The sequence below is a fragment of the Pseudophryne corroboree genome, chromosome 1 (assembly GCF_028390025.1).
Source record: "Pseudophryne corroboree isolate aPseCor3 chromosome 1, aPseCor3.hap2, whole genome shotgun sequence".
Taxonomy (NCBI): Eukaryota; Metazoa; Chordata; class Amphibia; order Anura; family Myobatrachidae; genus Pseudophryne; species Pseudophryne corroboree.
The window spans coordinates 21,321,027-21,334,301 of NC_086444.1; the positions used below are offsets into that span (position 1 = coordinate 21,321,027).

Sequence of the window (13,275 nt, forward strand, 5' to 3'; positions counted from 1 at the left end):
CCATGTACTAACTGGTCTTATTCTCTCAGACCCACCATCCACAGACTGGCAGCCAAAGCTCTGATCCCCCATGTACTAACTGGTCTTATTCCCTCAGACCCACCATCCACAGACTGGCAGCCAAAGCTCTGATCCCCCATGTACTACCTGGTCTTATTCTCTCACACCCACCATCCACAGACTGGCAGCCAAAGCTCTGATCCCCCCCATGTACTAACTGGTCTTATTCCCTCAGACCCACCATCCACAGACTGGCAGCCAAAGCTCTGATCCCCCCATGTACTAACTGGTCTTATTCCCTCAGACCCACCATCCACAGACTGGCAGCCAAAGCTCTGATTTCCCCCCCCCCCCCCTGCCCCATGTACTAACTGGTCTTATTCCCTCAGACCCACCATCCACAGACTGGCAATCCAAAGCTCTGATTCCCCCCCCCCCCCCCCCCTGCCCCATGTACTAACTGGTCTTATTCCCCCAGACCTACCATCCACAGACTGGCAGCCAAAGCTCTGATCCCCCCATGTACTAACTGGTCTTATTCCCTCAGACTCACCATCCACAGACTGGCAGCCAAAGCTCTGATCCCCCCATGTACTAACTGGTCTTATTCCCTCAGACCCACCATCCACAGACTGGCAGCCAAAGCTCTGATCCCCCCATGTACTAACTGGTCTTATTTTCTCAGACCCACCATCCACAGACTGGCAGCCAAAGCTCTGATCCCCCCATGTACTAACTGGTCTTATTCCCTCAGACCCACCATCCACAGACTGGCAGCCAAAGCTCTGATCCCCCCATGTACTAACTGGTCTTATTCCCTCAGACCCACCATCCACAGACTGGCAGCCAAAGCTCTGATTCCCCCCCCCCATGTACTAACTGGTCTTATTCCCTCAGACCCACCATCCACAGACTGGCAGCCAAAGCTCTGATCCCCCCATGTACTAACTGGTCTTATTCCGTCAGACTCACCATCCACAGACTGGCAGCCAAAGCTCTGATCCCCCCATGTACTAACTGGTCTTATTCCCTCAGACTCACCATCCACAGACTGGCAGCCAAAGCTCTGATCCCCCAATGTACTAACTGGTCTTATTCCCTCAGACTCACCATTCACAGACTGGCAGCCAAAGCTCTGATCCCCCCATGTACTAACTGGTCTTATTCCCTCAGACCCACCATCCAGAGACTGGCAGCCAAAGCTCTGATCCCCCCCCCCCCTCCCCCATGTACTAACTGGTCTTATTCCCTCAGACCTACCATCCACAGACTGGCATCCAAAGCTCTGATTCCTCCCCCCCCCCCACCACCCATGTACTAACTGGTCTTATTCCCTCAGACCTACCATCCACAGACTGGCATCCAAAGCTCTGATCCCCCCCACCTCCCCCATGTACTAACTGGTCTTATTCCCTCAGACCTACCATCCACTGACTGGCAGCCAAAGCTCTGATCCCCCCCATGTAGTAACTGGTCTTTTTCCCTCAGACCCACCATACACAGACTGGCAGCCAAAGCTCTGATCCCCCCCCCATGTACTAACTGGTCTTATTCCCTCAGACCGACCATTCACAGACTGGTGTCATGACTGTGGTTTTTGTGAACCCGGTGTTAGTGAAGTCTGTGCTGGCGACTGGAGGACTATGTGTATATTAGGCAGGTCTGTAGGAATCAGTGAGAAGAAGGAGCAATCCCTGACCGGGGATCGAACCGGGCCTCGGCAGAGGGAGCCGTATCCTGACCACTGGATCACCAGGGACTCGAGGTTGATAGCAGGGTGGTGAATGTACTGGATATAATGTCACAGGAGTAGGTGCTTGTGTACTCAAGGTTACTACGAAATAGGTTTCCTGCAGTTGCGCAGAACTGGGCTGATTACTGACGAGGTTTAGAACCGGTCTGGTTACTGGTGAGACTGGGAACTGCACTGTAAACCGGAATACTGGAATGCAACTGTAATCCGGGCTGGTACTGGATATAACTGGAAACCCAACTGTGAGTGCAACGATGACTGTGGCTATGACTTTAAGACAAGGCTGAATAGCACGGTGACTGTGGCTTTAAGACCAGACTGTAGAAGACTGCGGCTGTGGGTTGTAATACGAAACTGTAGAATGCTGCAGCTGTGCCTTTAAGACTGTAGTATACTGTGACTATGGCTTTAAGAGCAGACTGTAGAAGACTGCGACTGTGGTTTTAAAACAAGGCTGGATATCAATGATAACACAACTGTACAGCAGACTGGGTAGCAACGAGCAGAGTTTTACAGGAACCAAAGTACAAATGTTACCTTAGGGAGTTAAGCTTCTAAGCTCACACATAGCTGTGAGTGTGACACAAGGAACTGGCAGAGTTTCCAACTCCAGCCTTCAGACTTATACTTCCTGGTCCTTGGTGATTGGTGAGCAGTGTCAGGTGATTCAGATCTGGCACTGGATTGGACAGCTCTGGGTCAGGTGAACAGTCACTGTCATGTGAGTACTCTAGACTAGGCTGTGAAGTGGAGCGAGGCCTAGTAGGCCGAGAAAACACTGAAGCCTGAACTTCTGCAAACAGAGGATGCTGGCTTTTAGGCCTAAACTTCAGATTGCTGAATTCAGACTCACACAGAAGATCACCACAGGTGGAGCTCGTTAGCTATTACATTCCAGGCAGAGATCTCAGGAAACTCATGGTGCTGACAAGCTGTTTATCTCAGTGAGCAAAAACGGCACAGGATCCAGGACAGATGGCAGGGGTAAGTCACCAAATACGAGAACTACAGTCAGGATCGTGACAACTGGCAGCCAGAGCTCTGATCCCCATGTACTAACTGGTCTTATTCTCTCACACCCACCATCCACAGACTGGCAGCCAAAGCTCTGATCCCCCCCATGTACTAACTGGTCTTATTCCCTCAGACCTACCATCCACAGACTGGCAGCCAGAGCTCTGATCCCCCCATGTACTAACTGGTCTTATTCCCTCAGACCTACCATCCACAGACTGGCAGCCAGAGCTCTGATCCCCCCATGTACTAACTGGTCTTATTCCCTCAGACTCACCATCCACAGACTGGCAGCCAGAGCTCTGATCCCCATGTACTAACTGGTCTTATTCTCTCAGACCCACCATCCACAGACTGGCAGCCAAAGCTCTGATCCCCCATGTACTAACTGGTCTTATTCCCTCAGACCCACCATCCACAGACTGGCATCCAAAGCTCTGATCCCCCATGTACTACCTGGTCTTATTCTCTCACACCCACCATCCACAGACTGGCAGCCAAAGCTCTGATCCCCCCCATGTACTAACTGGTCTTATTCCCTCAGACCCACCATCCACAGACTGGCAGCCAAAGCTCTGATCCCCCCATGTACTAACTGGTCTTATTCCCTCAGACCCACCATCCACAGACTGGCAGCCAAAGCTCTGATTCCCCCCCCCCCCCCCCCCCTGCCCCATGTACTAACTGGTCTTATTCCCTCAGACCCACCATCCACAGACTGGCAATCCAAAGCTCTGATTCCCCCCTCCCCCTGCCCCATGTACTAACTGGTCTTATTCCCCCAGACCTACCATCCACAGACTGGCAGCCAAAGCTCTGATCCCCCCATGTACTAACTGGTCTTATTCCCTCAGACTCACCATCCACAGACTGGCAGCCAAAGCTCTGATCCCCCCATGTACTAACTGGTCTTATTCCCTCAGACCCACCATCCACAGACTGGCAGCCAAAGCTCTGATCCCCCCATGTACTAACTGGTCTTATTTTCTCAGACCCACCATCCACAGACTGGCAGCCAAAGCTCTGATCCCCCCATGTACTAACTGGTCTTATTCCCTCAGACCCACCATCCACAGACTGGCAGCCAAAGCTCTGATCCCCCCATGTACTAACTGGTCTTATTCCCTCAGACCCACCATCCACAGACTGGCAGCCAAAGCTCTGACCCCCCCCCCCCATGTACTAACTGGTCTTATTCCCTCAGACCCACCATCCACAGACTGGCATCCAAAGCTCTGATCCCCCCCCCCCCCCCCCCCATGTACTAACTGGTCTTATTCCCTCAGACCCACCATCCACAGACTGGCAGCCAAAGCTCTGATCACCCTATGTACTAACTGGTCTTATTCCCTCAGACCCACCATCCACAGACTGGCAGCCAAAGCTCTGATCACCCTATGTACTAACTGGTCTTATTCCCTCAGACCCACCATCCACAGACTGGCAGCCAAAGCTCTGATCCCCCCATGTACTAACTGGTCTTCAGTGATCGCGCTGCGCCCAAAAAAAAAGTGTGTCCCAGGGACCCCTCACTTTTTAAAATTGGGGTCCTACTGGTCCTTTTCTGGGTCCCATCGGAATGAAGGTTTTTATTAATCTTAATCTTATTTGTACACTACAAAAGTGTTGCAAGGTGGGGGGATGGAGTGACAGTGCTGCTGGGCTGCATAACATGCAGGACACCCTGCACCAGAGCTGTGTAACTAGACATTGTGGTGCCCTTTGGCAGAAAGTGAATTGGAGCCCCAGACTCTTCAGGTGGTGCGCGCCGCAAAAATTTAGGGGCGTGGCTTCATGGGGAAGGGGCGTGACCACATAATAGTGCCAATTAACATTACACCACACCATAGTGCCGCTTATATACATTGCACCAGGTAGAACCTCCTATACACACTGCGCCAGGTAGAGCACATTATACACATTGCACCAGGCAGAGCACATTATACCGATTGCACTAGGCAGAGCTCATTATACATATTGTGCCAGGCAGAGCACGTTATACATATTGTGCCAGGCAGAACATGTTATACACACTGCGCCAGGCAGAGCACATTATACATACTGCGCCAGGCAGAGCACATTATACACATTGCGCCAGGCAGAGCACATTATACACATTGCGCCAGGCAGAGCACATTATACACATTGCGCCAGGCTGAGCACATTATACACATTGCGCCAGGCTGAGCACATTATACACATTGCGCCAGGCTGAGCACATTATACACATTGCGCCAGGCTGAGCACATTATACACATTGCGCCAGGCAGAGCACGTTACACAGTTTGCGCCAGGCAGACCACATAATACAGTTTGCGCCAGGCAGACTACGTTATGCAGTTTGCGCCAGGCAGACCACATTATACAGTTTGCGCCAGGCAGACCACATAATACAGTTTGCGCCAGGCAGACCACATAATACAGTTTGCGCCAGGCAGACCACGTTATGCAGTTTGCGCCAGGCAGACCACGTTATACACATTGCGTCAGGTAGAGCACGTTATACACATTGCGTCAGGCAGAGCACGTTATACACATTGCGCCAGGCAGAGCACGTCCTACACATTGCGCCAGGCAGAGCACGTCCTACACATTGCGCCAGGCAGAGCACGTCCTACACATTGCGCCAGGTCCTACACATTGCGCCAGGCAGAGCACGTCCTACACATTGCGCCAGGCAGAGCACGTCCTACACATTGCGCCAGGCAGACCACATTATACACATTGCGTCAGGTAGAGCACGTCCTACACATTGCGCCAGGCAGACCACGTTATACACATTGCGCCAGGCAGACCACGTTATACACATTGCGTCAGGTAGAGCACGTCCTACACATTGCGCCAGGCAGACCACGTTATACACATTGCGCCAGGCAGACCACGTTATACACATTGCGCCAGGCAGACCACGTTATACACATTGCGTCAGGCAGAGCACGTCCTACACATTGCGCCAGGCAGACCACGTTATACACATTGCGTCAGGTAGAGCACGTCCTACACATTGCGCCAGGCAGACCACGTTATACATACTGCGTCAGGTAGAGCACGTCCTACACATTGCGCCAGGCAGAGCACGTCCTACACATTGCGCCAGGCAGACCACGTTATACACATTGCGTCAGGCAGACCACGTTATACACATTGCGTCAGGCAGAGCACGTTATACACATTGCGCCAGGTACAGCACATTATACACATTGCACCAGGCAGAGCACATTATACACTTTGCACCAGGCAGAGCACAGTTCATGAGATAGTGGGGGACACTATGAATGGGGAGGCACCGAGCAGGATGGGAAGGGGGCAGAGAGATGGTGGTGGGATGCGGGATCACTAGGCAGTAGAAGGGGGTTCTTGCTGAGGGGCAGTGAGATGGGGGCAGAGGGCTGGTTGGGGGGAGGGAAGAGGGAGTTCATGAGATGGTGGGGGACACTATGAATGGGGAGGCACTGAGCAGGGTGGGAAGGGGGCAGTGAGATAGGGGTGTGACACTGGGTTGGGGGGGTGGATCAGTATGTCTGAACTGATTGGGGTTTAGATGGGAGGGCAGTGAGATGGCACAGTGGACTGGTTGGGGAGGGAAGGGGGAAACACTCTGAGGCAGGGGACACTGGGCTGGAGAAGGGGCAAACACTGTGAAAGGAGCATTGGCCTGCTGCTGTTCAGTTTCTGCCTGGCCCCGCACAGTGGCTCCAGCACCGCACACTCACACTCCTTCCCCAGTGTCCCTGCATCCTCAATTACCTTTGCACCGCCAGCTCTGTGCAGGGATCTGTCCCTCAGGTGGCGGGCCCGGCAAACTAAATCGCTCTGCCGGGTGATGTCACCCGGCAGCAGCGGTTCCGGCTCAGACCCTGGCTCTCGCATCACGGACCCCCCTTCTCCCCTACCCGTGGACTAGTGCATGACGGCGTTTTTATTCAGCAGCTCTTGCACCTGGTCCTGGAGCGCCGCGCTGTTGCTTCCCGTGGTGCCGGCTCCCTCACTCCTCTCAGCTTGAGAGCGTTCTCTCTGGCCGGCACTGCCATCATCCCGCCCAGCAGCAGCCGCCTGACACGCGTGTCTAACGTGCCCGCCCTCTGACCAATAACGTCAGAGCAGAAAGTCAAGCGCCAGAGAATCAATCCCAACGGAGCACGTCCCCAGGGACCCTCCCATTCTTAAAAAGTGAGTCCCCAGTGCTCATTTTGGGGTAAAATACGCGCTATAGCGCGTTTTTGCGATCATTGGTCTTATTCCCTCAGACCCACCATCCACAGACTGGCATCTAAAGCTCTGATCCCTCCATGTACTAACTGGTCTTATTCCCTCAGACCCACCATCCACAGACTGGCATCTAAAGCTCTGATCCCTCCATGTACTAACTGGTCTTATTCCCTCAGACCCACCATCCACAGACTGGCATCCAAAGCTCTGATCCCTCCATGTACTAACTGGTCTTATTCCCTCAGACCCACCATCCACAGACTGGCAGCCAAAGCTCTGATCCCCCCATGTACTAACTGGTCTTATTCCCTCAGACCCACCATCCACAGACTGGCATCTAAAGCTCTGATCCCTCCATGTACTAACTGGTCTTATTCCCTCAGACCCACCATCCACAGACTGGCATCTAAAGCTCTGATCCCTCCATGTACTAACTGGTCTTATTCCCTCAGACCCACCATCCACAGACTGGCAGCCAAAGCTCTGATCCCCCCATGTACTAACTGGTCTTATTCCCTCAGACCCACCATCCACAGACTGGCATCTAAAGCTCTGATCCCCCCATGTACTAACTGGTCTTATTCCCTCAGACCCACCATCCACAGACTGGCAGCCAAAGCTCTGATCCCCCCATGTACTAACTGGTCTTGTTCCCTCAGACCCACCATCCACAGACTGGCAGGCAAAGCTCTGATCCCCCCATGTACTAACTGGTCTTGTTCCCTCAGACCCACCAGCCACAGACTGGCAGCCAAAGCTCTGATCCCCCCATGTACTAACTGGTCTTGTTCCCTCAGACCCACCATCCACAGACTGGCAGCCAAAGCTCTGATCCCCCCATGTACTAACTGGTCTTGTTCCCTCAGACCCACCATCCACAGACTGGCAGGCAAAGCTCTGATCCCCCCCATGTACTAACTGGTCTTGTTCCCTCAGACCCACCATCCACAGACTGGCAGGCAAAGCTCTGATCCCCCCATGTCCTAACTGGTCTTGTTCCCTCAGACCCACCATCCACAGACTGGCAGCCAAAGCTCTGATCCCCCCATGTACTAACTGGTCTTGTTCCCTCAGACCCACCATCCACAGACTGGCAGGCAAAGCTCTGATCCCCCCCATGTACTAACTGGTCTTGTTCCCTCAGACCCACCATCCACAGACTGGCAGGCAAAGCTCTGATCCCCCATGTACTAACTGGTCTTGTTCCCTCAGACCCACCATCCACAGACTGGCAGGCAAAGCTCTGATCCCCCCCATGTACTAACTGGTCTTGTTCCCTCAGACCCACCATCCACAGACTGGCAGGCAAAGCTCTGATCCCCCATGTACTAACTGTTCTTGTTCCCTCAGACCCACCATCCACAGACTGGCAGGCAAAGCCGTGATCTCTCAGCTGGAGCATGGAACTGATTCAGACTCGGAGGAGGTAAAGAAGAGAATCTTGGAGACCAGTCTGCAATCCGGAGTCATCTCCTCTCTTACAGCCTTTGTAGCTGTCAACAAGGACTCTAAGACGCTGGTGGAGGGCACTGCAGTGCGCAGGGACGTCCCGGCTCCAGGTGCGTAGCCCCCTTCTAGTCACAATGCTCGTTAATAAGAAGGTACAATTATGATTCCTATAGGGCACAGCAACAGCAGGTTGTTCCTCTCGGCCAGAATCCACTACACCTATCACTGTAACACAACTGTGTACACAAACATATTAAACAGATTTTACTACAAAATCAGTTATGGGTATAACAATGGGATCCGGTCATGTGACTGGCGCTTGGGATCACGGCGGTCACCATGTCGATGCCGGGTTACCAAGCATTCACAAGCCTGACACTCAGCATGCCAACTAACAGGGACTAGTCCCACTCTTGGGTGCCCACGACACTCTTAGAGTGGGAATAGAACCTGGGGCGAGGGCAGCGAGCCACCTAGCCCACTGCAAGGCGAGCACAGCGTTCTGCTGACGGGTTCCCGGGGTCCTATGCTGACCGCCGGGATCCCTAGCGCCAGTCTCCCCTACCCAACCCATAACAACGTATACTAATGACTATTACATTAATAAATAAAGGGAGACACATGTCCATCAGCATAAACTACAAGTTGTATTAGTGAGCTGGTCCACCTCACACATCCCTATCTCTCTCTCTGACACTATAGTGATAATAGTGAGCTGGTCCACCTCACACATCCCTATTTCTCTCTCTGACACTGTATAGTGATAATAGTGAGCTGGTCCACCTCACACATCCCTATCTCTCTCTCTGACACTGTATAGTGATAATAGTGAGCTGGTCCACCTCACACATCCCTATCTCTCTCTCTGACACTGTATAGTGATAATAGTGAGCTGGTCCACCTCACACATCCCTATCTCTCACTCTGACACTGTATAGTGATAATAGTGAGCTGGTCCACCTCACACATCCCTATCTCTCTCCCTGACACTGTATAGTGATAATAGTGAGCTGGTCCACCTCACACATCCCTATCTCTCTCTCTGACACTGTATAGTGATAATAGTGAGCTGGTATACTTCACACATCCCTATCTCTCTCTCTCTGACACTGTATAGTGATAATAGTGAGCTGGTCCACCTCACACATCTCTCTCTCTCTCTCTCTCTCTGACACTGTATAGTGATAATAGTGAGCTGGTCCACCTCACACATCCCTATCTCTCTCTCTCTGACACTGTATAGTGATAATAGTGAGCTGGTATACCTCACACATCCCTATCTCTCTGACACTGTATAGTGATAATAGTGAGCTGGTATACTTCACACATCCCTCTCTCTCTCTCTCTCTCTCTCTCTCTCTCTCTCTCTCTCTCTGACACTGTATAGTGATAATAGTGAGCTGGTATACTTCACACATCCCTCTCTCTCTGACACTGTATAGTGATAATAGTGAGCTGGTCCACCTCACACATCCCTCTCTCTCTCTCTCTCTCTCTCTCTCTGACACTGTATAGTGATAATAGTGAGCTGGTATACCTCACACATCCCTCTCTCTCTGACACTGTATAGTGATAATAGTGAGCTGGTATACCTCACACATCCCTCCCTCTCTCTCTCACACACTGTATAGTGATAATAGTGAGCTGGTCCACCTCACACATCCCTCCCTCTCTCTCTCTCTCTCTCTCTCTCTCTGACACTGTATAGTGATAATAGTGAGCTGGTATACCTCACACATCCCTCTCTCTCTGACACTGTATAGTGATAATAGTGAGCTGGTATACCTCACACATCCCTCCCTCTCTCTCTCACACACTGTATAGTGATAATAGTGAGCTGGTCCACCTCACACATCCCTCCCTCTCTCTCTCTCTCTCTCTCTCTCTCTCTCTGACACTGTATAGTGATAATAGTGAGCTGGTATACCTCACACATCCCTCCCTCTCTCTCTCTCTCTTTCTCTCTCTCTCTGACACTGTATAGTGATAATAGTGAGCTGGTATACCTCACACATCCCTCCCTCTCTCTCTCTCTCTCTCTCTGACACTGTGTAGTGATAATAGTGAGCTGGTATACCTCATACATCCCTCTCTCTCTCTGACACTGTATAGTGATAATAGTGAGCTGGTATACCTCACACATCCCTCTCTCTTTCTCTGACACTGTATAGTGATAATAGTGAGCTGGTATACCTCACACATCCCTCTCTCTCTCTCTCTCTTTCTCTCTGACACTGTATAGTAATAATAGTGAGCTGGTATACCTCACACATCCCTCTCTCTCTGACACTGTATAGTGATAATAGTGAGCTGGTATACTTCTCACATCTCTCTCTCTCTCTCTCTCTCTCTCTCACACACTGTATAGTGATAATAGTGAGCTGGTATACTTCACACATCTCTCTCTCTCTCTCTCTCTCTGACACTGTATAGTGATAATAGTGAGCTGGTCCACTTCACACATCCCTCTCTGTGTCTCTGACACTGTATAGTGATAATAGTGAGCTGGTATACCTCACACACATCTCTCTCTCTCTCTGACACTGTATAGTGATAATAGTGAGCTGATATACCTCACACATCCCTCTCTCTCTGACACTCTATAGTGACAATAGTGAGCTGGTGTACCTCACACATCTCTCACACTGTATAGTGATAATAGTGAGCTGGTATACCTCACACATCCCTCTCTCTCTCTGACACTGTATAGTAATAATAGTGAGCTGGTATACCTCACACATCCCCCCCTCTCTCTCTCTCTCTCTGACACTGTATAGTGATAATAGTGAGCTGGTATACCTCACACATCCCTCTCTCTCTCTCTGACACTGTATAGTGATAATAGTGAGCTGGTATACCTCACACATCCCTCGCTCTCTCTGACACGTTATAGTGATAATAGTGAGCTGGTATACCTCACACATCCCTCTCTCTCGCTGACACTGTATAGTGATAATAGTGAGCTGGTATACCTCACACATCCCTCTCTCTCTCTCTCTCTCTGACACTGTATAGTGATAATAGTGAGCTGGTATACTTCACACATCCCTCTCTTTCTCTCTGACACTGTATAGTGATAATAGTGAGCTGGTCCACTTCACACATCCCTCTCTCTCTCTCTCTGACACTGTATAGTGATAATAGTGAGCTGGTATACTTCACACATCCCTCTCTCTCTCTGACACTGTATAGTGATAATAGTGAGCTGGTATACCTCACACATCTCTCTCTCTCTGACACTGTATAGTGATAATAGTGAGCTGGTATACTTCACACATCCCTCTCTCTCTGACACTCTATAGTGACAACAGTGAGCTGGTATACCTCACACATCTCTCTCTCACACTGTATAGTTCTAATAGTGAGCTGGTATACCTCACACATCCCTCTCTCTCTCTCTGACACTGTATAGTAATAATAGTGAGCTGGTATACCTCACACATCCCTCTCTCTCTCTCTCTCTCTCTCTCTCTCTCTCTCTCTGACACTGTATAGTGACAATAGTGAGCTGGTATACCTCACACATCCCTCTCTCTCTCTCTCTGACACGTTATAGTGATTATAGTGAGCTGGTATACCTCACACATCCCTCTCTCTCTCTCTGACACTGTATAGTGATAATAGTGAGCTGGTATACCTCACACATCCCTCGCTCTCTCTGACACGTTATAGTGATTATAGTGAGCTGGTATACCTCACACATCCCTCTCTCTCGCTGACACTGTATTGTGATAATAGTGAGCTGGTATACCTCACACATCTCTCTCTCTCTCTCTGACACTGTATAGTGATAATAGTGAGCTGGTATACCTCACACATCCCTCTCTCTCTGACACTGTATAGTGATAATAGTGAGCTGGTATACCTCACACATCCCTCTCTCTCTCTCTTTCTCTCTGACACTGTATAGTAATAATAGTGAGCTGGTATACCTCACACATCCCTCTCTCTCTGACACTGTATAGTGATAATAGTGAGCTGGTATACTTCTCACATCCCTCTCTCTCTCTCTCTCTCTCTCTCTCTCACACACTGTATAGTGATAATAGTGAGCTGGTATACTTCACACATCTCTCTCTCTCTCTGACACTGTATAGTGATAATAGTGAGCTGGTCTACTTCACACATCCCTCTCTGTGTCTCTGACACTGTATAGTGATAATAGTGAGCTGGTATACCTCACACACATCTCTCTCTCTGACACTGTATAGTGATAATAGTGAGCTGATATACCTCACACATCCCTCTCTCTCTGACACTCTATAGTGACAATAGTGAGCTGGTGTACCTCACACATCTCTCTCTCACACTGTATAGTGATAATAGTGAGCTGGTATACCTCACACATCCCTCTCTCTCTCTGACACTGTATAGTAATAATAGTGAGCTGGTATACCTCACACATCCCTCTCTCTCTCTCTCTGACACTGTATAGTGATAATAGTGAGCTGGTATACCTCACACATCCCTCTCTCTCTCTCTCTCTGACACTGTATAGTGATAATAGTGAGCTGGTATACCTCACACATCCCTCGCTCTCTCTGCCACGTTATAGTGATAATATTGAGCTGGTATACCTCACACATCCCTCTCTCTCGCTGACACTGTATAGTGATAATAGTGAGCTGGTATAACTCACACATCCCTCTCTCTCTCACACTGTATAGTGATAATAGTGAGCTGGTATACTTCACACATCCTTCTCTTTCTCTCTGACACTGTATAGTGATAATAGTGAGCTGGTCCACTTCACACATCCCTCTCTCTCTCTCTCTCTCTGACACTGTATAGTGATAATAGTGAGCTGGTATACTTCACACATCCCTCTCTCTCTGACACTCTATAGTGAC

General features: G+C 50.3%; 1 protein-coding gene across 6 annotated transcripts in view; it reads left to right on the forward strand.

The window, feature by feature from the left end:
• Positions 1-13,275, forward strand: part of LOC135054228 (von Willebrand factor A domain-containing protein 5A-like) — a 373,972-nt gene that overhangs the window by 258,187 nt on the left and 102,510 nt on the right. For all 6 annotated transcript variants that reach the window (XM_063957548.1, XM_063957547.1, XM_063957546.1 and 3 more), the window contains one exon: positions 8,327-8,535. In XM_063957548.1, coding sequence (XP_063813618.1) covers positions 8,327-8,535 — 209 coding nt within the window. The remainder of the gene's footprint in view (positions 1-8,326; positions 8,536-13,275) is intronic.